General features: G+C 39.0%; 3 protein-coding genes across 7 annotated transcripts; all 3 read left to right on the forward strand.

The window, feature by feature from the left end:
- Positions 1-3,689: 3,689 nt before the first annotated feature.
- Positions 3,690-5,803, forward strand: LOC112180530 (pentatricopeptide repeat-containing protein At1g79540). Its single transcript, XM_040511854.1, has 2 exons — positions 3,690-3,775; positions 4,316-5,803. The coding sequence occupies exon 2, from the start codon at positions 4,331-4,333 to the stop codon at positions 5,564-5,566; it is 1,236 nt and encodes a 411-aa protein (XP_040367788.1). The 5' UTR covers positions 3,690-3,775; positions 4,316-4,330; the 3' UTR covers positions 5,567-5,803.
- Positions 5,804-10,755: 4,952 nt separating this feature from the next.
- Positions 10,756-12,671, forward strand: LOC112178313 (pentatricopeptide repeat-containing protein At2g18940, chloroplastic). 3 transcript variants are annotated; one of them, XR_005804251.1, is made up of 3 exons: positions 10,756-10,823; positions 11,139-12,453; positions 12,564-12,671. XR_005804251.1 is itself a non-coding variant. In XM_040512249.1 (2 exons), the coding sequence occupies exon 2, from the start codon at positions 11,228-11,230 to the stop codon at positions 12,344-12,346; it is 1,119 nt and encodes a 372-aa protein (XP_040368183.1). In that variant the 5' UTR covers positions 10,756-10,823; positions 11,139-11,227; the 3' UTR covers positions 12,347-12,584. The 3 variants fall into 3 exon arrangements, 2 of the variants coding, with proteins under 2 accessions (XP_040368183.1, XP_040368184.1); XM_040512249.1 differs by having other exon boundaries at positions 11,139-12,584; XM_040512250.1 differs by having other exon boundaries at positions 10,800-10,823; positions 11,048-12,584.
- Positions 12,672-17,848: 5,177 nt separating this feature from the next.
- On the forward strand, positions 17,849-20,900 carry LOC112175124 (pentatricopeptide repeat-containing protein At5g65560-like). Of its 3 annotated transcripts, none has more exons than XR_002926312.2 (2): positions 17,849-17,941; positions 20,522-20,900. XR_002926312.2 is itself a non-coding variant. In XM_040511838.1 (2 exons), the coding sequence occupies exon 2, from the start codon at positions 18,288-18,290 to the stop codon at positions 19,527-19,529; it is 1,242 nt and encodes a 413-aa protein (XP_040367772.1). In that variant the 5' UTR covers positions 17,863-17,941; positions 18,275-18,287; the 3' UTR covers positions 19,530-20,258. The 3 variants fall into 3 exon arrangements, 2 of the variants coding, with proteins under 2 accessions (XP_040367772.1, XP_040367771.1); XM_040511838.1 differs by lacking the exon at positions 20,522-20,900 and adding an exon at positions 18,275-20,258 and having other exon boundaries at positions 17,863-17,941; XM_040511837.1 differs by lacking the exon at positions 20,522-20,900 and adding an exon at positions 18,114-20,257 and having other exon boundaries at positions 17,870-17,941.
- Positions 20,901-23,589: the final 2,689 nt, after the last annotated feature.

The following is a 23,589-nucleotide window of genomic DNA, read 5'->3' on the forward strand; positions in this document are numbered from 1 at the left end:
GCGCCTCTAGAGTAGTACAAAGGAGGATTCCCGCTATCTACGTATTTCATGTGTAATGAGTAGGTCTATTGTCTATGTACCACTGTGGGTACTACCACTATCTTCTTGTCTGTCTATAGATGGCAGTGGAAATGTATGTAACTGCCTATTCTAGCTTGAGTTGAATGATATTATCGCCCCATGGGCTAATTAAAAAAAGAAAAAGAAAAGAGGAACCCAAATTCAAGTGATTAAGATTAAAGCTCTTTTACAATCAAGACTTCTGCCTCCATTGCCGACATGTATATGGTAAGAATTAAAGTATGCTTGAAACTTTATTGTCGTAAGTGCGAACTAGGTAAAGATCTTCCTTGCAATTTTTGTTCATTATAAAAAATATAAAAAAATTAATATCAAACCATTCTTTTGTTTTTGGGTGAAATTTCAAGAAAAGGATTCATTAAGATATGGGTTGTGTTCTGGGTGCACCATCCTCTATATCATGATTGTGAGTTAGACATTAGAGATTGATATTGATATGAATTTTAATTTGATTTCTTGTTTTCATTCATAAAGATCCAATTACATAATTATCGTTCTCCTTCTTGCTCTCCCACTTGAGAATCCAAGTCCTTTGACCATATCATAGACTGAATAATTAGAAGAAGATGGGAGGAAGAAAAGAAGAATTGCAGAACCAGGATCTTTTCTTTCTTTCATAAGAACAAATTCAGGATCTTATCGAGAAAACTCTCAAGGTGATAACAGATCAGGTTCTTCATTTTTCCTTTAGTAAAAGTTATTGTCAATCGGAGAAGAATTTAAGTTTCTTCGCTGGTAACTTACGTGAAATAGTTATACACATGTCGAAATTTAATTAAAGAGTCACATCATCATGTGTGAATGCCACGTGGTTTAACGGTATCATGGAAACAAATTTCGTTGTCTTAAATGTCAATTTGAAAACTAAGAATTATTGTTAAAATTGAAATTAGTTAATAAAATAATGCATGTATGATTAATAATCTTAATGGTATATATATTAGAAAATATTCATTTACCCAAATTTGAGCTACAGTAAACCTACTTACCTAAATAAATTATAAACTTACCCCATTACCCATAAGATTACTCATTTCTTCCCCTAATACCCAATTAAGTTTATTTTTATAACTATTTGGACATTGTGGAAGAATCGTAATGAAAAATTATGGTTTGATAAATCTCAAAGCCCAGTGGCTATTTCTTGGAGTACTATGACTGCTTGGTATGAAACCTTCTTGACAAATAGATATTCCAATATTAAGCAAAAGAAAGTTCACCAATTTTGGACAGCACCAAAGGAAGGCATTCTCAAGCTAAATACTGATGGTTCATTTCTGCCATTAGTAGGACGTGGTGCAGTAGGGGGTGTCATTCGGACTAAACAAGGTGGCTTTGTTGCTGCTATAACACATATATAAGGTTAGTTATGTTACAGCAGCATTACAAGTTGAATTGTTGGCTATAAGAGCAGGTATGGTTTTGTGCCAAGCTATGATGATTGATATAATGTATGATTGTAATAGATCAATGAAAGTTCAAAATTTTCTTTCAAAAAAAAAAAGTTTATTTTTTATGTTTATTTTTGGGACTATTTTTTCCTCTATCTCTTTGTCACTTAGAGAGAGAGAAGTCATCAGAGACTTCGCCGAACACCGGTCACTGACAAAAACCTTGCCGGAGGTCCCCAAAGACGTCGTCGGAGATCTCATAGGTCACCAGAGACTTTTATTGTCCAAAACTATCAATGAAGTATTGTTTTGAAAATTTAGTAGTTTGATCACCTTAGTTTATTGTTCTAAGAAATATTTTGGTTATGTAATTCAATTTTTGGCAATACTTTTAATTTTATTTTAATATTTTATAAATGTTTCATGAAGTATCATGATAAAAATTTACAACCATTATTTTATTTTAAAAATGTTTGTTATTATATATAAACGGATCGAAAAACCATATCGGGTATCTGTTAATCCACCGAGTACGGATTTAGATTGAGTTATCAATGATTTGTCGGGTTATCGGATCGGATAGGGTTGACAATTTTTTCTATTAAATAGATTCGAATTTAGGTTGATCCGCTCCAAATCCGGTCTAATTGGATTAAACAAATGTATTTGATTTTGTCATTGTCAATAATTTTTTTTTTTTAGAAGAAATAGAATCCATTAATAACCAAAAAAATTACAAAGCATTGGAATAACCGGTTGTGGTATCAACACCACGACACATACTCCTACCAAGATCCCTAGTTATGGGTCCGTCACTAATAGTAACATCCATGAACCGAAAAGGTCCAACCCCTAACCAATTTTTACGCCTATCACCCCAGGCTACAAAGAATGATAACCAATCCCGAGTGTCACGATATGACCTCGTCACCAACATCCAGATGAACCACTCCACCCTCTTCCACACTGTGTCCATAAACAGCAAGACCACGTGCAAGGGAAATCCACCTTTCCGTTGATAACCAAACAACATCGAAATTGTAACATATTGTTCTCAGGAGTAACACCATATAGATGGCTCCACAACACGACCAAAACCTCCAAACCCTAGCTCAATTAAGTAGGGACGTTTTATTTGACCTAACTAAAAACCTGAAACTAAAACCCTAATAAAAAACTTAAAGAAACAACCATGATTGACCAACTGCTCAGGCACCGCCACCTCCACCCACCCAGTAACGGCCCCCCACCCACTACACAGCCACTGCCCTAATCGATTTAAGCACCTGATATCCAACCCACCGTCGATGACTGACCAAACTCCATACATCATCCCAAACCCAAGCCAACGCCCCAGTTTCAGACTCCACGCCCACAGAGCCACTAACCACTGCCACGCATCATGAACCCAGACGAGATTGCCACAGATCTCGTCAATCAACATCCTAACACCACATTCACCTCTGCGTAGCGTCCATAAGCCAAGAGTCATCCACCTCCACCATCTCCAATGTATCCCACCACAATCATATTGATCACTAACGCTCCACCAGACAGAACCACCACGGCAACAAAGGACAGCCCCAACCAGATCATGTCGCCCCGAAGCCATCCCCCAGCCCACACCAGATCTGCTCGGGCCGGCTAGCAATACCAGCAGCGCTGCCACCAGAGAATGGAAGAAAACCATGCCCAAACAGCCAAGCTTTTCATAGCAGAGAGCAAAAGAACCAGGCATGGTGCTGTCGCTGGCACAGAAGGGCCGCTGGACAAGCAGTAGAAAACGTTTTGAAAACCCCAACCCTAAAACGCTCCGTTTTTCTCTCCTCTACTTCGGGATGTTGTTTATCATCGTCAGTAATTTGGTAAAAGAAAGTTTAAAAAAAAAAAAAAACACTAGAAGAAGCAAGTGTTGCCAGTATTAACCATGAGCTTGGTTTCATTACTCTTGATAACACTCCCATTCATGCTGCTCAATCATACCAGGATGACATAGTCTCTGTGTCTAGAGCTAGAAGGAGTGCTTACTCTAGTTCCTAGTCTTTTTTGCTTTTTCGTTTGGGTCTGCTTGGCCCCGTGCCCCCGTTTGTAACCAAAAATAAAAATTTAAAAAAGAAAAAAAAAAAAAAAAAAAGGAAGGGTTTAACGGATACAAACAATAAGGCGCGGGTAAAGACCACTAAACACCCGTCTAATATTTTTGAACCCTCATTTACCTTACTTGGCAGTTGGCACTCTTCTCTCCCCCTCTCCCTTCCTCGCAGATCTACCTTCCCTTCCTCGCAATTCATCAGAGAAAAAAGGTGAGTCAACTTCTCTTCTTCTTTCTTTTGGAAACCCTAGCTCAGCTTATTCATCTATATCTCTCAGACAGTATCTACTAGCTATATATGTTAATTTGTTTCTAACTTCAAAATCTTTCCTTCCATTTCTGCACTTAAATTTTAGTAAAGTTCTGATCTTTACACTCCGGCAGTGGTAAATTTAAGTTCCTTTCTAAAAGCTCTTGAGTTTTCAGTTCAAATTTATTTTTTGATGCAGTTCATGGATACATCTTTGTCTTTTCTACACTTAATTTTGGTAAAGTTTTGATTTTTATACTCCTTCACTTCACTGATATGGGTCTCTTATCTGAGCTCTGGTTCTGTTGTTTCCCTTGCATTTGATTTTAATTTCTGCTACAGCTAAACTGCAGCTAACAACCAGATCAATGGCGGACTCTAGCCAGTTCCCCCAATTCTTTGTTTTCAAATGCAAACCCTAACTTTACTGGTTAAGGTCCTGATTTAAGCTTTGGTTTTTGTTGTTTCAAAGTTAAATTCTTGTTTAAATAAAAATTACAGGGAACAGTCAAATCAATGGCGGATACTAGGTCCCCCAATTCTGCTGCCGATGATGACCTAAAGAAACATGCAATGAGGGTTTTCAAGGAAGCGACCAAAGACTGTGCGGACATTGTCTTTGAAATAAAATTTGACATGATTCGGGACTACGAATCCCTTCATCAATGTGCAGTTGATTTGTTCAAATCTATAGCAAATACCGGCCTGGTTGACTTCCCCGAAGAGCTTAAGGCTCTCTCTGAGGCGGCCATACTGTCCGATGTGGCTGTACACACCATTGTCATTGGGGAATACTTCACTGCCCGAAAGACCAAGGCTACTCTCAAGGCCTTTCAGCACATGATAGCCACTGGTGTCGCCCCCAAATCCTGCAGTTACAGCCTGCTCATCACGGCCCTTGCATTAGACTTTTCTGATCCCAATTTTCTTGTGAATGCCAAGAAGTACTTTATGGAAATGTTGGTTAAGGGATTCAAGCCCAATTCTGGGTCCTACATGTTAGTGTTGGATGCCATTTCCTGCCGGGAGTCGGAGGGGAAGGCCAGGGAGTTCCTTGAACAGATCAAAGCCAAGGGGTTTGTCCCTGCACGTAATCTTTATCAATTTGAAGTAGGCCACGCCATAGAAGCGATGAGTGCAATGAAGATGTATGATGATCTGGAGGACAGCATAACTGATGAGGACATGCAAAAGGTCTTCTCAGAGTGGCGCACCAACCACGATCTCCTCACCAAAGAGTCGATGAAGATGTACACGGCTTTGATAGAGGATGATAATGTAGAGCAGGCAATGGAGATCTTTAGGGTCAATGCTGAGAGGGGCATACTTCCCATTGTTGTAGTCCACACCTGTGTTATTGAAGCCTACTTCAGTTTTGGCAAGACCAAGGATGCTCTGGAGGCATATCAGGGGATGTTGGCTGCTGGGGTTGCCCCAAATTGCTACACTTACACTGTTTTAATCAAGGGACTCACTGCTGACCCCAACTTCATTGGAGATGCCAAGAAGTGCTTGCTTGATATGATGGACAGGGGGATGAGGCCCAATGCTGCTACCTACACTGCAGTGTTAGAGGGTTTTGCAAGGAAGGAGGACAAGGCAGCTGAGGAGGAGGGAAAAGAGCTGGTGAAGGTGATGATTCGTAAGGGGCATGGGCCAAAGGCAAAGGCTATGATGGAGGTTCTGAAAGGCAGCCCAACACCTTTAATAAGAAGGGTCCTGGACATCACCTTTTCCAAGTTGAAGGCTTGATGCTTTTATTCATCGATGTTATGCCAGCAGCTTTAGGATTGAATGGTTTCATATATGGGGTAGGAGTAAGAGTAGGAAAACACCTCTAGGATTGAGTTTCAATAGGGGATTTGGTGCTGTTCTGTATCCTTGTGAATGTTGACATTGGAGTAGAAAAATCATGTAGGATTGAGTTTCACTGTGGTATTTGGTGATGTTCTCTATGATTATGACTATTGTCATCCAAGTATTTTGTGGTACTAATTCCGTTAATTTCGGTTTGTTTTGTCCAGGTGTTCTATTTTCATTTTTTTTTTTTGTTTTTCTGTTTAACTTGATAGCCTCATGAAATTATCTGCTGTTGACTGGTTGGGGATGAGAAATGCTTCTCTGGTATATCCAAAAGGACAAAACAATCTGAAATTACAGACTGTGACTAAGAATCCTCTGCAGCTTTTGTGTATGTTTAATTCTTGGTGCATTCTTATCTTCCCACAAAACTTCATCTTCATCATTTGCTCTTTTACTTTTACGGTTACATGAAGTCATATGGTTGTTGTCATATCCATTTGAGTAGAAAGGAATAGCAATCCCTGTGGTGAAGTAAAGACGCTTATTTAAGTACGATAAGTTTCAAGTGTATTGTTCTTCTAATTGTAATTTTGCTTTACTTTGCAATCAGAAAGAAATTTCTTATGCTTGAGCTTCCTTCTGTATCTAGCTATATTAGGTAATATTCAGTCATTTTCTCTCTTATTTGACTGTTTGAACAAATGTATATTTTGCAGATTTCAATTTAATGACATAATCTAATATTGTTAGATTATGTGAATAATATAAGCTTAATACTATTAGGTTATGAGTCAGATTAGACCACAGCAGCCCGGCCGATAAATTTTCCCTTCATCTATAATGGTTTTGAATTTAGCATTACTTACCTGGAGATTACCAGTGCTTGAGCTTATACATAAATTCTAGTTTGGAAATCACTAGGGAGTTCCTAGGATTTGAATTCTCTACGGAATTGGAAAACGCTATAAAGCAAAGTGTATCTCTAGTAACTTGTGGCTATCTGGTTGAAATTCAAAGTTCCCAAATTTTTTTTTTGGTTAATTGTGTTAGTGTTCAGTATCTTGCAAGAAGATTTGTGTTTCCGAGGTGATTCAGTTTGATGCTATGTTTTCTGTATGTCTGTGCGGTATAAATGTTAGGGCTGGGATCGGGCCGGGCCCGGGTAAAATTTGATGGGCCCGGGTTATGGCAACTTTTTTCGGGCCGGGCCCAAATAATGATTTTTTAATTTTAGGACCGAGTCGGGCCCGGACCGATTTTTACGGGCCGGGTTTTCCGGGTTTTCTGGCCCAATAACCTGATTAGGAGGAAGAGAAAAAAAAATAACAGCTAACTGATACAGTGAAACAAAATGAAAAAGAACAAGTTCCAAACTTCCAGTTTTCCACATTCCAACAATTCAAAGTCCAACTGAACAAGATCCACACTCCAACATAACAAATTGCAGATTAAAATCTTCCAAGTTTTAAATAAACAACTTCATAATCAAATACTCCCAACTTCCAAATAAAGTAAAAAACAAGTTCCAAATATTGTAGAATGCTAAAGTGTTCCCAAACCCAACTCCTTGAACTTGGCTTCAATGGCTTCACTTTTTTCTTCTCTATCCTCTTTCTCTTGATCTTCTGTGATGTTGGAGGCTGCTTTTCTTCTTTTCGTTCTTCTTCAGAAGCTGGAACAATTTCTTTCGCCATCGTCGAATCATCAGTGGCCATATTCAACACTGAAGCTGAGGAGGGAAAAAAAAATCAAAACAGAAAACAATATCAACATTGAAAGCTAAAGCATAAATTCAACAACTTGGAAACAACAAAAAATAAAAACAAAACACCAAAATTTTGGGTAAATTATACAAAATTAACCTGCAAATCTGTTCCTTTGAGGAATGAAGCCTGTAATTTTTCACTTGCAATCGTCAACTCCTGCAATTTTACAATCCGAAATTCCTCAGACTTCTCATTTTTTGACCCCCTCAATGGACTATCTGCATTCACTTCCTGCAGCCAAAGCTTCTCCCTCACTTCACGAAGCGCGATTTCCAACAACAAGAAAGATCAGCAGAGACCCACATCACCAAGATCAGTTAAAAACCCTAAAAACATTACACAAAAAAAAGGAGCAAGATTTATAGAAAGAGGGAGAGATTGGAGCTATGCGTACCACGGTGATGGTGTTGTCCTCCACGTCGGATAACGGTGCCGTAGACCTTCCATGTGATATCAGACGGTGCAGATCTTGACCTTCCCAGAATCCCCGCAACTCAAAAAGCTTCCTCGCAGATCTTGACCTTCAGTTCCTCGCAGACCTTCCTCGAAGATTCTTCACACGGCCATGAAAGATTGAAAGGAAATCGCATCAATTTTGGTTATTGGAAGAGGTGGTTTCGAATTCAATCCCAACAATGAAGTTCAAAGAGAAGGTTTTACTTACAGTGGGTAGGAGAGATCGAACCGGCAAGGGTGGGTCGGCGGTAGAAGCGGCGACGGGGTGGGTCTGCGGATGGTGGCCGAGAGAGAGAGAGAGAGTGAGTCGAAAACGAAAAGAGACTGAGAGAGTGAGGCCGCTGACTCGGTTAGGGTACGTTGAGTGATTTAGGTTTTAGTTGGGTTAGGAATCGCCTGTGCACACATATTGTAAGCCTGAATACACCTACCAATAATATGCAAACATGTGTCAATTGCACCAATTTTCGGGCCTTCGGGCTTTTTTATTTTTTTTATTTTTGGGCCCGGGCCCGGACCGTATTTTATTTATTTCGGGCCGGGCCTTGAAAAACATGTAAAATAAATATTAAAGCCCGGACCGTTCGGGCCGGTCCCGGGCCGGTTCCGGGTCGGGTTCCGGGCTTCCGGGCTAAAATCCCAGCCCTAATAAATGTAGTTGTTCAAACAACTTATTCTGCTGAATAAAGGCTATTTTCAGGAAAAAGCCTGCTGCGTGAGCACAAGAACCAGCATTAAGGAAATCAAGGATAGTGCATAACATCTTGCAGGAGGTGTGTGTGTGTGTGGAGGGAAGAGGCAAGATGCAAGATTCTGCAGGATGGACAAGATGATAATCGAAGTCAACCTTCTTGTAGAAACATGTAGGACATAATCTGAAACTGGCAATAATTGACATTGTTCTGGTGTTTAGGGTATCACTTTTCTCTAGTCATCGTCATTGTTCTGGTGTGGAAATCAATAGTAGATTGTAGCCTACGAGATATATGATTGTACACGTCATATGCAACAATATTGTGCTTTTTCTAGTTAGGCCACTATGAATGATAATTGCGTATAGATGACAAATGTGTAATTCAGCTTACTTTATTAGATATTTTCTGCAGCAGTCTTCTGTTAGAAGCTACTGCCGAAAACATGGTATTCATATACCTCTAGTGGTAATTCAGCCGAGAAGTTTCTAATTTCTTGTTAGGACATTCTAGTAGTGGTATTCATATACCTCTTGCACAATGTTATTTGAAGGATAGGGGAATCACAGGCGTACAGCTCATTTTCTCATAGCTTATTTCCCGAGGGTATAAATAACCTTTAAGAGTGAACACTCTTGTGGTTTCACACCTCTACATGGATTGGCTCTTTACCTATTCATAGATATAAACATGAGGACTTGCTTTGTGGTTGATGCCAGAGATCTGTTTCTTACATCGCTTGTTATTCTATTAATTTCTCAGGTTGCACCAGTTGATTGTCATTTACTCGATCACAAGTTTTTGCCTCCATGTGATGGTCATTTGCTTCTGTTCCATTTCACAGTCAAGGATGGTCATTTATTCGATCACCAGTTCTTTTGGTGCAAACCAAAATGATCACGATAATTTGTTGATCACTATGTCTATTCAAGGTTTTCAGTTTGGAGGTAATGATTCTTTCCCATTAGTTTGTTCTGATCGAAACATCTAATAAGTGTAATCAAACTGTGGATCACCTACATCCACAACACCCCAGGGTTCACATCCGCAGGGCAGTAGCAATTGAGTTAGCTGTGTGGTACAAATTTCCTTCTTCCATTGCATTAGAGATTAGACTATGATGACCTTTTGCCTTCCATTAGTTGTTGAATGTGACATGATTACCTATAGGTGGTGATTATTCATACCAAAAATAGGTCTCCTCTTTATTTGTTTATTTATTTTTTTAGTATAGTTGACAATTCTATTGAAAATAACAATGATTACACTAGAAACATGTGTGGGAAGTGGGAACTACATCAAAACGCCTTTTGGAGAATCAAGCCACTGGTTCAAGATGTTCTTAAGTTGGCCACTTTTCTCAACTTATTTTCTTTTATGCATGTGAAGAGGGAAGCAAATTTCTTAGCTAATGCTATTGCCTCTGTTGGTCATCACGGTCCTACTTAGAGTTGGAATAAATCTTTACCCTTAGCTGCTAGTCATGCGGTTCTGTTTGATGAGTTAGGTCTTGGTTGTGTTAGAGGGTTTGTTTTGTATTAAAAAAAAACAATAATAGAAACAATGCGAGATGCAAAAACGGCCCATGTTGTGATCGACCATGTTAATTCTACGTGAAAATATACGTCGAATATTGGAAGGAAAACTTCTTAAATCTTGTGCATTTTGTCAGAAATTGACCAATTTTTTTTTTTGCACTAAAGGTATTAAAAAAAAAAATTAGAAAGAAATGTAAAAATGTTATAGTGGAATCACCTGGTGTGGTAAAGTTAATCAAACAGCTTATGTCTAATGTTCGAGTCCCAACTCCTACCACCAATTTGTGGCCAATAGGTTTGAGGGGCATTAGAGTTTGTGCATCTGCGGTGATTGATTAGTCTAGTTTTGCTGAGATATCGTGGTGAACCTTCGTCTAAATACTAATCGAATGAGTGTGTTACTAACTTGCTAATATAAGTACGTAATTGAGGTGAAATTTTTTTTTTTTGTAAATTTTTTAAAGAAAACTCATGACATTTACAATATTGGAATTATAACTTATCAACAGGTCACATCTCACCGATATGTAAACGAGGTGGCTTGTTATCTTACCCCAGATAATAATAAAATAAAATAAATAAATAAATAATAAAAAAGTGATAGTGGGATACGATAAAGTGTGAGCGGGTATACAATACGGCGCGAGTCTCTTCTATTTTGTAATTTGAACTCCCATTTTCTCCTCTGCTCTCCTCTCCTCTCCTCCTCAAAAGTTTCCGGCAGAGCAATCGTCGCAAATCATCACTGCAAAAGGTGAGTGAGCTTCTTTCCTTATCTTCGTCGTCTTCGTTTTGCGAAACCAAGCCCTGCTTATTGATCTAAATCTCACACCGTAGCTAACTAGTTAACTTAAATTCGTTTCAAATTGAAAACCTAACTCCATTTCACTGATATCAATCAAGTTTGATATTTTTGGATTCTATGGCGGTGTACTGTTTGTTCTTAAGTAGAAACCCTAACATTACTTCAGTTATTAGGATCTCATCAGTCAAGTTGTGGTTTTTGTGGTGTCAAATTTAAGCTCTGCTAAAATCAATGGCTGATGATCTCAAGAGACATGTAATGAAGGTTTTCGAGGATGCGACCAAAGACTGTGTGGATAGAGAAGTGAAAGAACTATTTGGCATGATTCGGGACTACGATTCCCTCAAATCGAAATGCGATTATCATGTTCAATTCCATGGCAAATCACGGCATGGTTCACCAAGCCAGAGAGCTCTTTAAGCCTGTCACTGAGCCGGCCACACAGCCGGAAGTGGTGTACGTATTCACATTGTTATTTTGTGGCCGTATTCACATTTGTTATTTTGCTGTACGCCCATGCCGGCAAGACCAAGGCTGCTCTCAAGGTCTACCACCACATGTTATCCACTGGTGCCACTCCCACCGCCTACACTTACACTGTACTCATCACCGCATATGGAAGAGACTCTTCGGGTTTCAATTTTGTTGGATATGCTAAGAAATTCTTTTTGGAAATGTTGGATAAGGGGATGAAACCCCTCTCTGCAACCTACATGATTGTGTTGGACCTCGTTGCCTACAGAGAACCGGTGGACAAGGCCAAGGAGTTCCTTCAGCAGATAGAAGCTAAGGGTTGGTTAAGCCCCGGCTCCAATGCTTATCAATTCAAAGAATGTCACCTCACAGACGCAATGCAGGTAATCAAGATGTATGCTGATCTTGTCAACAACATCGCGGATGAGGATGTGCAAACATTCTTCCGCAAGTCGCGCACCTGCCCAGGTGGTGTCAACAAACGGTTGAGGAAGATGCAGAAGGCTTTGAAAGAGGATGGAAATGTAGACGAGAGCATAGAGATTTTTAGCACCATTCTTCAGACGGGCATGGAGCCCATGGTCCTACTCCACACCTCCGTTATTGAAGCCTACTTAAAGTTTGGCAAGACCAAGGGTGCTCTGGAGGCGTACTGGGGCATGTTAGCTGCTGGGGTGGCCCCCAACTCCTACACTTACACTGTTTTAATCAAGGGACTTACTTCTGACCCCAACTTTTTTGGAGATGCCAAGAAGTGCTTGCTAGAGATGATGGACAAGGGAAAGCGGCCCAATGCTGCTACCTACACTGCAGTGATAGAGGGCTTTGCAAAGCAGGGGGGCAAGGCAGCCGAGGAGGAGGGAAAAGAGTTTGTGGCGGTAATGAGGGATAAGGGGTTCGTGCCTAATGCAAAGGCAATGAGGGATGTTTTAAAGGGCAGACCAACACCCATTATTAGAAGAGTCATGAGTATTGTCCTTTCCACATTGAAGCAGTGATGTCCTGCTTGACTGCTTCATAGATGTTACACCAGCAGATTTAGGATTAGGAGGTTTCAGATGTGGGGAAACTCATGTGTGATTGGGTTTCAATATTGGTGGACTTGGTACTGTTTTCTATGATATTGAAATAGCTGTAGTTTCTGTTTTTTTTTCTTTCCGGTGTTCTGCACTCGAATTCTATTCTTAGTCACATGAAATTATCTGCTTTTGACAGGTTGGGCATGAAGAAATGCTTCTACTTAGGTTGATCCAAAAAGAAAAAGAAAGAAGTTGCTTCTAAATTGGTATATTCAATAGGAATAATAGCTTTATTTATTATTTTTTTTTTTTTGGGGGGCAAATAATTTGACATGTAGATATGCTAGCTAGACTCATAGTTCAGAGATTCAAAAATTTGAAACTTTGAATTCACTACATTAGCTCCTGTGGTTTTGAATTCCTTGCAGTTTGTATTTTTACTTCTCGCTGCATTATTGTCTTCACTTGAAACTCAACGACCTTACATCCTAATTTGTGCAATTATTTTAAGGGTTACATAAGTTCATTTAATCGTTGGTATCTCCTTTTGAGTAGATAGGAATAGCAATCCTAGTGCTTGAAGTAAAGATGTTTAATTCATTCTAATAGTGGGTTTGTTGACAACCATTTCTGAACTGTTCTACTAATCATGTTCTTACTTCCCTTTTAAATCAGAAAGAAATGTGCACTAGTGCTCAAATTATATGAGGTAACATTCCTTCATTTTCTTTTGCTCTTATTTGACTGTTACAGAATTTAGGTAATTTTTGCACATTTCGGTTTAATGAACTAATAATCTCGTATTATTAGATTATCGGTTAATAATAAATGCAGCTTCTTAATAGTTTTAAGTTTCTTCTATCAAATTAGACTTCAGGCAGATAAAAGTTTCCTTCATCCATTATGGTTTGGAATTTAACATAAGTTTCTTGGAGATTTACCTCTGCTTGTGCCCTCAAATGCTCACTATAGGGATTGTAGTTTAGACGCACAAGGTAGTTTCTAGGATTTTGATGCCTAACAGTATTGAAACAGCTAATAAACCAAAGTTTGTCAACAGTAACCTCTGACTTTCTAGTTGATTTCAAAGTATGAATCTTGCAAGAAGATTTGTGTTTTTGATGTAATCCATTTTGATACTAGTTTCTTTAGCTGTGCGGCAGACATGTAGCTGATTCATAGCACACTTGTTATTAATTTAATATTTTATTACAGTTTATGATTGTGACAAAGGACAACAGTTGTTTTTCATTTCTTTAATATGGCATTCATCATGAATGGGCAAGGTACATATAGCAGTGTTTTGAGAAGTTAAAACTGCCAGTATTCTTGCACTCGAGCTTTTTGACAATGTTCTACCAAATGTGTTAGGTTTATGGTATGATAAGCTAGGTTCATGTCCTAAGGACAAAAGCAAGTCTTCTATGTGGAAAGTCTCTTACATTGGTATTTGGTATGGTTTAGGTCTTTAGGAGAATTGTGAGTTGAATGCAACCCAACGAGTTAGTATATTCTCTTTTGGTGCAGGAGCAAACTATCAGGAGCAAGCAGCTTTTACAATGAAAAATGGAAAAATGAGGAATTCAGTACTAGAACTGTAGTTTCAAATGGCTCGAAAAGCTAGTTTTGTAAAAGATTCAAGTAGCCTTCTTTTATTTCTCAAAGTTATGGTTGATACATGTTTGGAAGAATGGTAGATATATGGTCAGAGGCATTGGATAGACTTGATTAAGATGAGGATAGATACTTATAATGTGCTTGAAATAAGTTATGATGGATTCAGGGATAAAGAGAAGAGTGCCCAGAAAGAACATTGGATGCAGGGAAGAAGATTGCATGTTTCTTCAGAGGCTAGCGAACCTGCCTTATAAAGAAATGCACTTGAAAGTTGATCCTTCTCAAATATGTGCAGCCCATTATTGTTTAAGATTTGAAACGCGAACTTTCTTGATGTGCACTTTGAATTATCCTTAAAAACTAACGGTTTTGGAATGCCGTGAATGCCTTCTAGAATCCCTGCAATTGTTTTCAACCAGATCAAGGGTGCCACATTTAATTACTCTGGATGAAAGTGTGAGGTTATATTAATTTACTTGCACTGGTATATTTTCCTTGCATTGGATTTGTCCCAAGTGGTTAAACAGTCGGTCTTGACCTCAAAATGTTGGTAACTCTCATTCCTCAAACTTAGAAACCAGGCTCACTCAAATATTGAAGGTAGATATCCTTTCCACCAATCTATTGTGTGGCCTTACCTTCTTGTTGGCTTTGTGAAACTGAATGTGGATGGCAGTAGTAGTAGTCTCTGCCCTGGGATGTCTGGTATTGGTCTAATTAGCACTTGGGGATGTAATCAGGTCTTCTATCATTACTTGTCAGGTTTTGGGGATTGGCTTTGGGATTTGTTCCATGACCTCAGACTTACCTCTGATCTTGGTCATAGAGCTGTGCTGGTGGAACCTGACTTGAGTTCCATTGTTTCTGTTGTTCCAACTAACTAGGAAAAGGTGCATCTTCTCTATAGCCTCATATAAACGCAAAGAGTTGTCGGGAAGGAATTGAACTAGTGTCCTGCCCCATACATAGGCAGAAAATCTGTGTTGCTGACTCTCCTGCATTTCATTTTATAAGAGCCTTTTGGGAACCACTGCTGCTCTGCACCAGTAAGAAAAAAAGTGTTTCATTTTTAAAGTTAGGTATGTCAAGCACTGTAACATTGGCATACATTAGACATTTTAAAGTGAATCCTTTGTAGGAGTAGACCTGAGCTGCTATCCATCTTTGAAGTTCAAAAGATATTTTGACAGGATTACATGTCCATTTCACAAGCTAAGAGCATGTGGCTAATGGCATAATATCAATGCACTCAAAATTTTCCCTCCCTCATGGGCTCTGATGATGGCACAAGTTAATAGCTGATGCAGCATCTTGATGAGGAAATCGTGAAGCTTTTCTCATATTGCTGGTTAAGATTTCTCTTAAATCAATAGGTAAGGATAGTGGCAGACTGGCAGTAAATGTGGATTGTTTTGTTCCTAAAAAAGCTGCAGCTCCTCATACTAGGGGTTGTATAAACGGTCATTTCCTTTTCAGCTAGATTTTTACCCCTATGAATTGCTCACATCAATAATAACACCACGTTGTAGTTCAACTGAGATTTTTTTGGTGTATACTTACCTTCGTTATCTTATCATCTGTGGTTTTCTCACCAAAATATTTCAGAATTTTTTTTGGTGTTTATTGCAGCTCTATTGCTTTACTGCACCTGGGGTTTTCTCTATAGGCCATGCATTTAATTGGAAGCAAACTTTGCATTCAATGTACAAAAGATAATCTTGTAACTTCCAGGATGTTATATGAATCTGCCTTGAGACCCTACAACCAAGATTGGAGCTTATGGCCACATTACTCTGTCATATGAATCTGCACTGGGTAAGCTGTCTTCTGGATTTGTTACACGCCTCTAGTATCTGGAAAGCTACAGCTTTCATTTTAACAAACAGAATTGTTTTTTTTTTTCAACTTTTAATTCTCTGGTAATTGAACAATTGATTTAGACACGAGTGTTTTATTCTTATTTTATATTTTTGGTCTGTGATTGAGACTCTAGTGGTGGACACTTGTGCTACTTTCTAAATGACTATTTATATTTTTTTCATCTGTTTTTATTTGTTATGTCCTCTGTTCAATACTGCCATCAGTTTTTTGCTGCCTTAATAACAAGACTTGGTGCTCATGGGAACAACAGAAATAGCTTCTGCTACTGAAATCCAGATTTGTCATAGTTTGATGTAAAGTAGTATTCAATTTTGACTTCATTTTTAAGATCATATCCAAAGTTGATAGAAGTTAGGTTATTTATTATTTCTTTCCTTGAACTTCTTGGTGCAGGAAGAATATGGACAGTTGGTTTAAATATTTTGGCCTCTCCCTATAACACACATACACAGGGTCGTGATTGCATAAATGATACTCTGATAAATTAAGCAGTTTATCATATTGTAGTTTGGCATCCCAAAATCGAGTTGTTTCGTCTCTGTATACAATTATGATATTTCCCTCCAGTCTTCTAAGCCGAATCCCTGTCTAATGGAGTCTTTCTTGTTGATGAGGAAACCACCACCACCTCCATCATTTGCTTAATTGCATAGCAGGAATACCTAATTAATTCCTCCCATTTCCAATTCTCTCAATCAGTAGCATTAATCTATATCTTGCTCTTGTTCTGTAATTAATAATCTTGGCTCCAGCTCAACTAGCAGCAGATTTGTACATGCTTAGTCTGGAAATAGCTAGAGAGTAGAGAACACCTTAGCGAACTAGATTTGTTGAATTGGATCTTTAACTAAATGTATCGTTTAATTGCTCTTGTTTTGTTTTATTTTATTTCGTCTTTATCTTGCTAGAAGTGTTCTGGAACTAGGCCTGTTAGACGATATTTCCTTCTCAGTCTATTGTGTAGGTATGTCGAATCGAATCATAAACTAAATGCATAGATTGCTTGCTACAACATCCATGTGTTATGGCATCAGTCTATGAAGGCTAAGGCTGTATCCTTTCATAACGGACTATCTATATTGTTTCTTTTACAGGCCTATAAAAACGAGACGGAGTCGGCTGTTGAATCAATAGATAAGTTCTTAGCAAACATATTCGATCAAGTCTCCCTTAAACATGTTGTATGTGAAGCAAAATTTATAGCTCTTGCAAATCTGAGGCATTTCTCATCGACTCCATAAATTATCAGACTTAATGTTGATTTACTCGGCTTTGGTTGTAAAATGGGCTTCTCCCTTAATCCTTAGAGTCTACTTGAGTAGTTGTCACTTCAGTGATTTTGTTTTTAATTAAAAAAAAAAAAACCAATTGTGTCTTGGTTGCAACTTTGCATTATTGATTCATTGATTTGAGGCAACTTTAGTCCTTATGTATTCTACGTTTGGATTTTTTGTACCTTTCTTCATTTCAGGGTCAAGAAAATTAACTTGTTTCTCATGTTTTTGTTAGATTATTTTCAATTTGCAGATCAGTTAGATGTTGAAGTAAAAACACATCACAAATTGTACCAAACAAAAAAAAAAATCACATCACAAATTGACGGTTTACTCGAGTATTTATTTATTTATTTTTTTTTTCAAGAGAAGACGACAAGTAATATATTAAATAAAACAGATAAATACAATGCGTCGATATTAAAATACATCAAAATTGAACAAAGCAAAGAACATAACAAGATATATAAATTAAAACCAAGAGACATTGAACAATGCATTGTGAAGGTCATTTAAACAGTACTCGAGTAAAATAGTTATTTAATCTCAAAAAAATTGAAAATGACCGAAATCATTAACATTGGAAAAACGAGGGCTAAAATTGCCAAATTGAAACGGAAACACCGGGCAACTTGAACAAAAGACAAGAGGTGGCCTAAAAGAAATGGAAACTATAAAATAACGGGTCGTTATTTTTCACATTTTTAAAATTTAAGCAAAGAAGAAAAAAATAGAAACCATTTCTTCTTCGTTGGTACTGTTCTCTGCAGCAGAGCTACCACCGGAGATTCATCGGAGGAAGGTGAGTGCTCTTCTTCTTCTTCTTCAGTTATCGTCATCTTCTCCTTTTGAAACCCTAACATAGGTTATCGATCTGAATTCTCACACAGTAGCTACTGCTTAATGTAATTTGTTTCTACTTGAAAACCTAGCTAGCTTAGTTTCACTGAATTTTTCGTTTCTTTACACTCTAGGTCTTAATTCAACTTGGAAATTTCTACATTTCGGTGGTATTATACTGTTTGTTTTGAAGTAGAAAACCCTAACTTCGCTTCAAATACTTATTTGGATCCTGAGTCAAGTTCTGATTTTTGTGGTTTGAAACTTTGATTTCTGCTGTAACTAAACTACTTAGAACAATCGGATCAATGGCGGAAACTAGTTCCCCCAATTCGTCTGCTGATGACCTCAAGAACCATGTAATGAAGATTTTCCAGGATGCAACCAAAGACTGTGAGGACGAGTACTCGAAAAGAGAATTTGGCACCATTGGGAGGAGCTACGATTCCCTAAACGATTTTTCGATTAAGTTGTTCAATACTATGGCAGATACTGGCATCGTTGACAGAGCTAGAGAGATGTTTAAGCCTGTCTCTGACTTGGGCATTCTTTCTCCAGTGGCTATCTTCACCATTGTGATTATGACCTACGCCGGTAATCGCAAGGCCAAGAGTGCTCTCAAGGTCTACCAGCACATGATAGCCACTGGTGTCAACCCCGCCTGCTACACTTACGTTCAACTCATCTGTGTACTTGCAACAGACTTTTCCAATGTAAAGTTCCTTAGGTATGCCAAGAAGTATTTTCTTGAAATGTTGGATAAGGGGATGAAGCCCAATCCTACACCCTTCTGGAACATTATGGAGGCCATTGCCTACCGAGAGCCAGTGGAGAAGGCCAAGGAGTTCCTTGAGCAGGTAAAAGCCAAGGGGTTCATGCCTCCCGACAGTGGTTTTCACTACAAAGAAGCCTACCTCGCCAAAGGAATGCAAACACTGAAGATGTATGCTAATCTTGTCCACAATGACACCATTGACAAGGATGTTAGAAATTACTTCTATATGTTGCGCATCTCCACTGACCATGCCGAAAAACTGCTGAACAAGATGTACAATGCTTTGGTAGAGGATGGAAATGAAGACGAGGCCACAGAGTTCTTTAACGAAGTTGAGGAGACGGGTATAGAGCCCATGGTCGTAATCCACACCGCTGTTATTGAAGCCTACCTCTTGTTTGGCAAGACCAAGGGTGCTCTGGAGGCATACCTGGCCATGTTAGCTGCTGGGGTTGCCCCCAACTCATACACTTACACTGTTTTAATCAAGGGACTAAGTGCTGACTCCAACTTCTTTGGAGATGCCAAGAAGTATTTGCTCGAGATGATGGACAAGGGGAAGCGGCCCAATGCTGCTACCTTCACTGCAGTGATAGAGGGCTTTGCAAAGCAGGGGGACAAGGCAGTTGAGGAGGAGGGAAAAGAGCTTGTGCAGCTAATGCTGGATAAGGGGTTTGTGCCTAATGCGAAGGCAATGATGGAGGTTTTAAAGGGTAGACCAACATCGGTAATTAGAAGTGCCATGAGTATTGTCCTTTCCACCTTGAAGCAGTGATGCTTTGGTTCATGGATGTTATACCAGCAAGCTTTAGGATTAGGGGGCTTCATATATGGAGGAGCTAGTTAGAGTAGAAAACTGGATTTCAGTATAAATTTTGTGCTGTCCTTTATTGTTGTGAATGTTGACATTCAAGTATTCTGGTGCTAATATGAATTTAATGCTACACTTTTAACTGTGCGGTAGCCGTTGTTGATTCACAGCACACTTACTATTAATTTTAATGTTTCTTATTCATTGATTTTTTTTGTCTTTTACAACAGTTGTTTTTCATTCCTTTAATTTGTCATGCATGTAGATAGTGGATTGAGAAATCAGAACAAATGAAGTTGAAACTGGTAGTATTCTTGCGCTTGGGAAGTTTTGACAAAATTGCATTTTGATAGTTAGTGTGCCAGAGATGTAATTGGCACATGGGACATCTTAATAGCACAGAATCACTATATATGGACTGAAGCATTGGCACACCTAACGTAGTTATGCCGAATCCCTATCTATTGGAGTCTTTCTTGTTAATGACGAAATCACCACCACCTCCATCATTTTGCTCAATTGCATAGCAGGAACACCTTAATTCTTCCCATTTTCAATTCTCTCAATCAGTAGCATTAATCTATATCTTGCTCTTGTTCTGTAATCTTGGCTCCAGCGTAACTAGCAGCAGTTTTGTACATGCTTAGTCTGGAAATAGCTAGAGAATACCTCCAAGAACTAGATTAGTTGAATTGGATCTTTAACTAAATGTATTGCTTGATTGCTGCAACATCCATGTTCTATACTTGTTCTGTTATATTTTGTCTCTATCTTGCTTGAAGTATTCTGGAACTAGCCCTGTAACCTGTCTTAGTCTATTGTGTAGGTATGTCGAATCGAATCATCAACTAAATGCATTGATTGCTTGCTACAACATCCATGTGTTATGGCATCAATCTATGAAGGCTAAGGCTGTATCCCTTCATAACTGACTATCTGTATTGTTTCTTTTACAGGCCTGTTTGAAGAGCTAATTGCCTTGTTTCTTCTGCAAGCCAAGCTCGAATAAGCTATTAAAATGAGAGGCACACAGGCTATATCAAGCCAACTTACAGGCTTATAGATGTCTGATAATTGTATCATACCAAAGGAGCCCTGCCGTGACACACCATATGGCTATTGTATGATATCTAAACATTTCAAAGTTTCCCTCATGTACTCGGAGGACAACTACGAGTAGCTGATGCAGCATCTTGTTGAGGACAACGTTAAAATTCTCTCATGTTGCTGGTTCTCAATTCTTTGTACATCAAAACCTTTTTTCTTTTTTAACAAGCTGTTTTGAGATCTTTCTTGAATCAACAGGTAAGTTATTAGCAAACAAATTCAATCTGAGTCTCCCTCAAACATGTATGAAGCGAAATTCACAGCTCTTGCAACCGACTCTACAATTCTACATTATCAGACTAGGCTTTCTACCAAAGTTGATTTACTTGGCTTTGGTCGTAAAATGAGCTTCTCCCTTGGTCCTTTTAGCTAGTTGAGTAGTTGTTAGTTCAGTGTTTTATTTTTATAAAAAAAGACTTTTTGTTGGTTGAGAAACTGTCAACTTAAATAAATTAGGAGGTAAACTCCTTGAAAAGTACCTCAACATTACAAGCTGGAGGCTCTAGGCCCCAAAATAAAAAACTAGAAGAAGAACAAGCAAAACGAGCTAAAGTGTTAGCCACAACATTGGCTTGACGATAAGCATGAGTAAAATAAGAACCCTACATCTGCTGAAGATGGAAGGTAATGTCATCATACACACGCCCAATGAAGGAAGTATGGGGAATGACTATCTGCTTTGTAGCATGAAAAAGAGTAAGAGAATCGGTCTCAAAAATAACTAGTGAGAGGTCACGCTGAATAGCAAGTGAGACTGCCTCCCTCCCTGCCAATGCTTCAACCTGTTCTGAAGAAGAAGCATGAGATACTGGAGCATAATAACCACCTAAACATTTCCCCATGTCATCACGAATAATGACGCCAATCCCCCCCAGTACATGTATCTTTGTAAAAGGCACCATCAACATTAATCTTCACCCACCTTGCACTTGGAGGTTTCCAAGGAACTACTCGTCGACTTCCTCCACCCTGGCCCTTACCATGATGTCTCTGGTACTCCTGTAGACAAGCCGACAAAAGCAACACCATCTGGTTCACTTCCATACTCTTCATATCCCACACCCTATTGTTTCTCTCCTTCCAAGTACCCCACAAATTATATAAAAAAAAGACAATTGTGTTCGTTTGCAACTTTGCATTATTTTGATTAATTGATTTGAGACAATTTTAGTCCTTATGTACCGTAGATTTTGAATTTTTATACCTTTTGAGATGAAAAAAAATTAACTTGTTTCTCACATTGTCGTTAAATTATTTTCAATTTTTTTTTATCAAATAAACAACTAGTCTATTGTGAGTTGAATTGACAACCTCCCACTTAACAACTAGTCTATTGTGAGTTGAACTGACAAACTCCCACTTACAAAAGAAAGACTTATGTCACTAGACCAAATGGTACTGTGCAGATTATTTTTATTTTCGAAGTCGATTAAATATTTTTTTTTTATCTGAAACCGTACGTGGACATACAAGACGAACATCCAAAACATTCCATAAATGGAGCACTCCTTATTTTCACCTAGCACACCAATCTGCTTCTACTAGTTCGACTAGTCAAGGAGAACCAACCTCCTAACAATACATTGACTGTGTCATACGGACTTATACCTAATGACGCTCTTGCCAAACCATCCACAACTTGATTGCCTCTTTTCCTTACATGCTTCGATGAGACCATCTCAAAACCTTGAAGATTGGTTAGATGTTGAAGTAAAAACACATTACAAATTGACCGTTTAGATAAGTAAAATCTTATTTGAGAATGACCAAAACTATGAACATTAAAAAAATGAGGGCTAAAATTGCAAAATTGAGAAGGGAAACACTAGGCAACTTGAACAAAATAAAAAGACTCAAAATTGCAAAAGAGTGGTTCTAGTTGGACCTCCAAATTTGTTATTTGGACCTCTCATATTTAGTACACCTCTAATTTTTTTTTGAATCAAACCCAAATCGGGTGTCAATATATTGCATCACAAGCCAGAATAGGCCAGTACATACCCTTCCGCCGTAGACAAGAAGCTAGTGGTAGTACCCACAATATATGGTACATAGCTATAGACCCACTCATTAGATAGTTAAGTACGTAGACATAGCGAGAGTCCTTTTTCAGTACTACTCCAGATGCGTTAGAGGTACATAGAGTGCACAAAAGTGCATAGGTTCCTAAAAAGGAAATTATTGTAAGTAGATAAACTAAAACATAGAAATGGGCCTAGGGCAAAACACCCCTGCCCAAAATAAAAGCCCAAGAGTGCAGCTTCAAGATAGAGGAAGACTAGCTCCCGGCCCAACAGAGAAGGGTGCCCCAAGCCTAGCCCAAACACCATCTTCAACCCAAAAACTGTGCACAGCAGCGGTGCAGCGCCACCGACCACCACCATCCAGAAACCCCACCACCGCGACCCCCCACAAAATAGCCTATAACCATCAAGCCACGCTGGCACTCACGATCCGACCAGACCCGCCATAACCACGCCGCAACAGCAACACTGAAGCCACGCACTCCTCCACGACACGATTTGCTCTGACTCCGCCTAGCCACCGCCTCATCCAGTTCTGGAAATTCCATGACGAAGACGCCGCCACAGGTTCTGGAAGCCCATGACTGAACCCCGTCACTGTACAGTTCGATCTTGAATTAGAGAAATTGTCTGGACTCCGCTGCCACCCATTCCGGCAAACCTTCGAGCCACACCTCCCACACATGAAGCCACTGAGGCACTATCTTTTTAGAGCTCGTCCGGTAGCAGCCCAAGGCGGCGAAACCAACTCCGACGAGACGAAAATCGCAAAACCCTTGACCAAGAGCAGTCCAAGTTTTGTGGAGCTCTCCCTCTCACCTTGGTTGGTTTACAGATAGATTCCTCTAATTTTCTATTTAGAATACTTGAAAAGCTAAGTAGTCATCCTTATT

This window comes from Rosa chinensis, chromosome 7 (genome assembly GCF_002994745.2).
Source record: "Rosa chinensis cultivar Old Blush chromosome 7, RchiOBHm-V2, whole genome shotgun sequence".
Taxonomy (NCBI): Eukaryota; Viridiplantae; Streptophyta; class Magnoliopsida; order Rosales; family Rosaceae; genus Rosa; species Rosa chinensis.

Coding starts and splice junctions, on each gene's coding strand:
- LOC112180530 (XM_040511854.1), top strand. CDS start 4,331: ATGGCGGATACTAGGTCCCCCAATTCTGCTGCCGATGATGACCTAAAG.
- LOC112178313 (XM_040512249.1), top strand. CDS start 11,228: ATGCGATTATCATGTTCAATTCCATGGCAAATCACGGCATGGTTCACC.
- LOC112175124 (XM_040511838.1), top strand. CDS start 18,288: ATGGCGGAAACTAGTTCCCCCAATTCGTCTGCTGATGACCTCAAGAAC.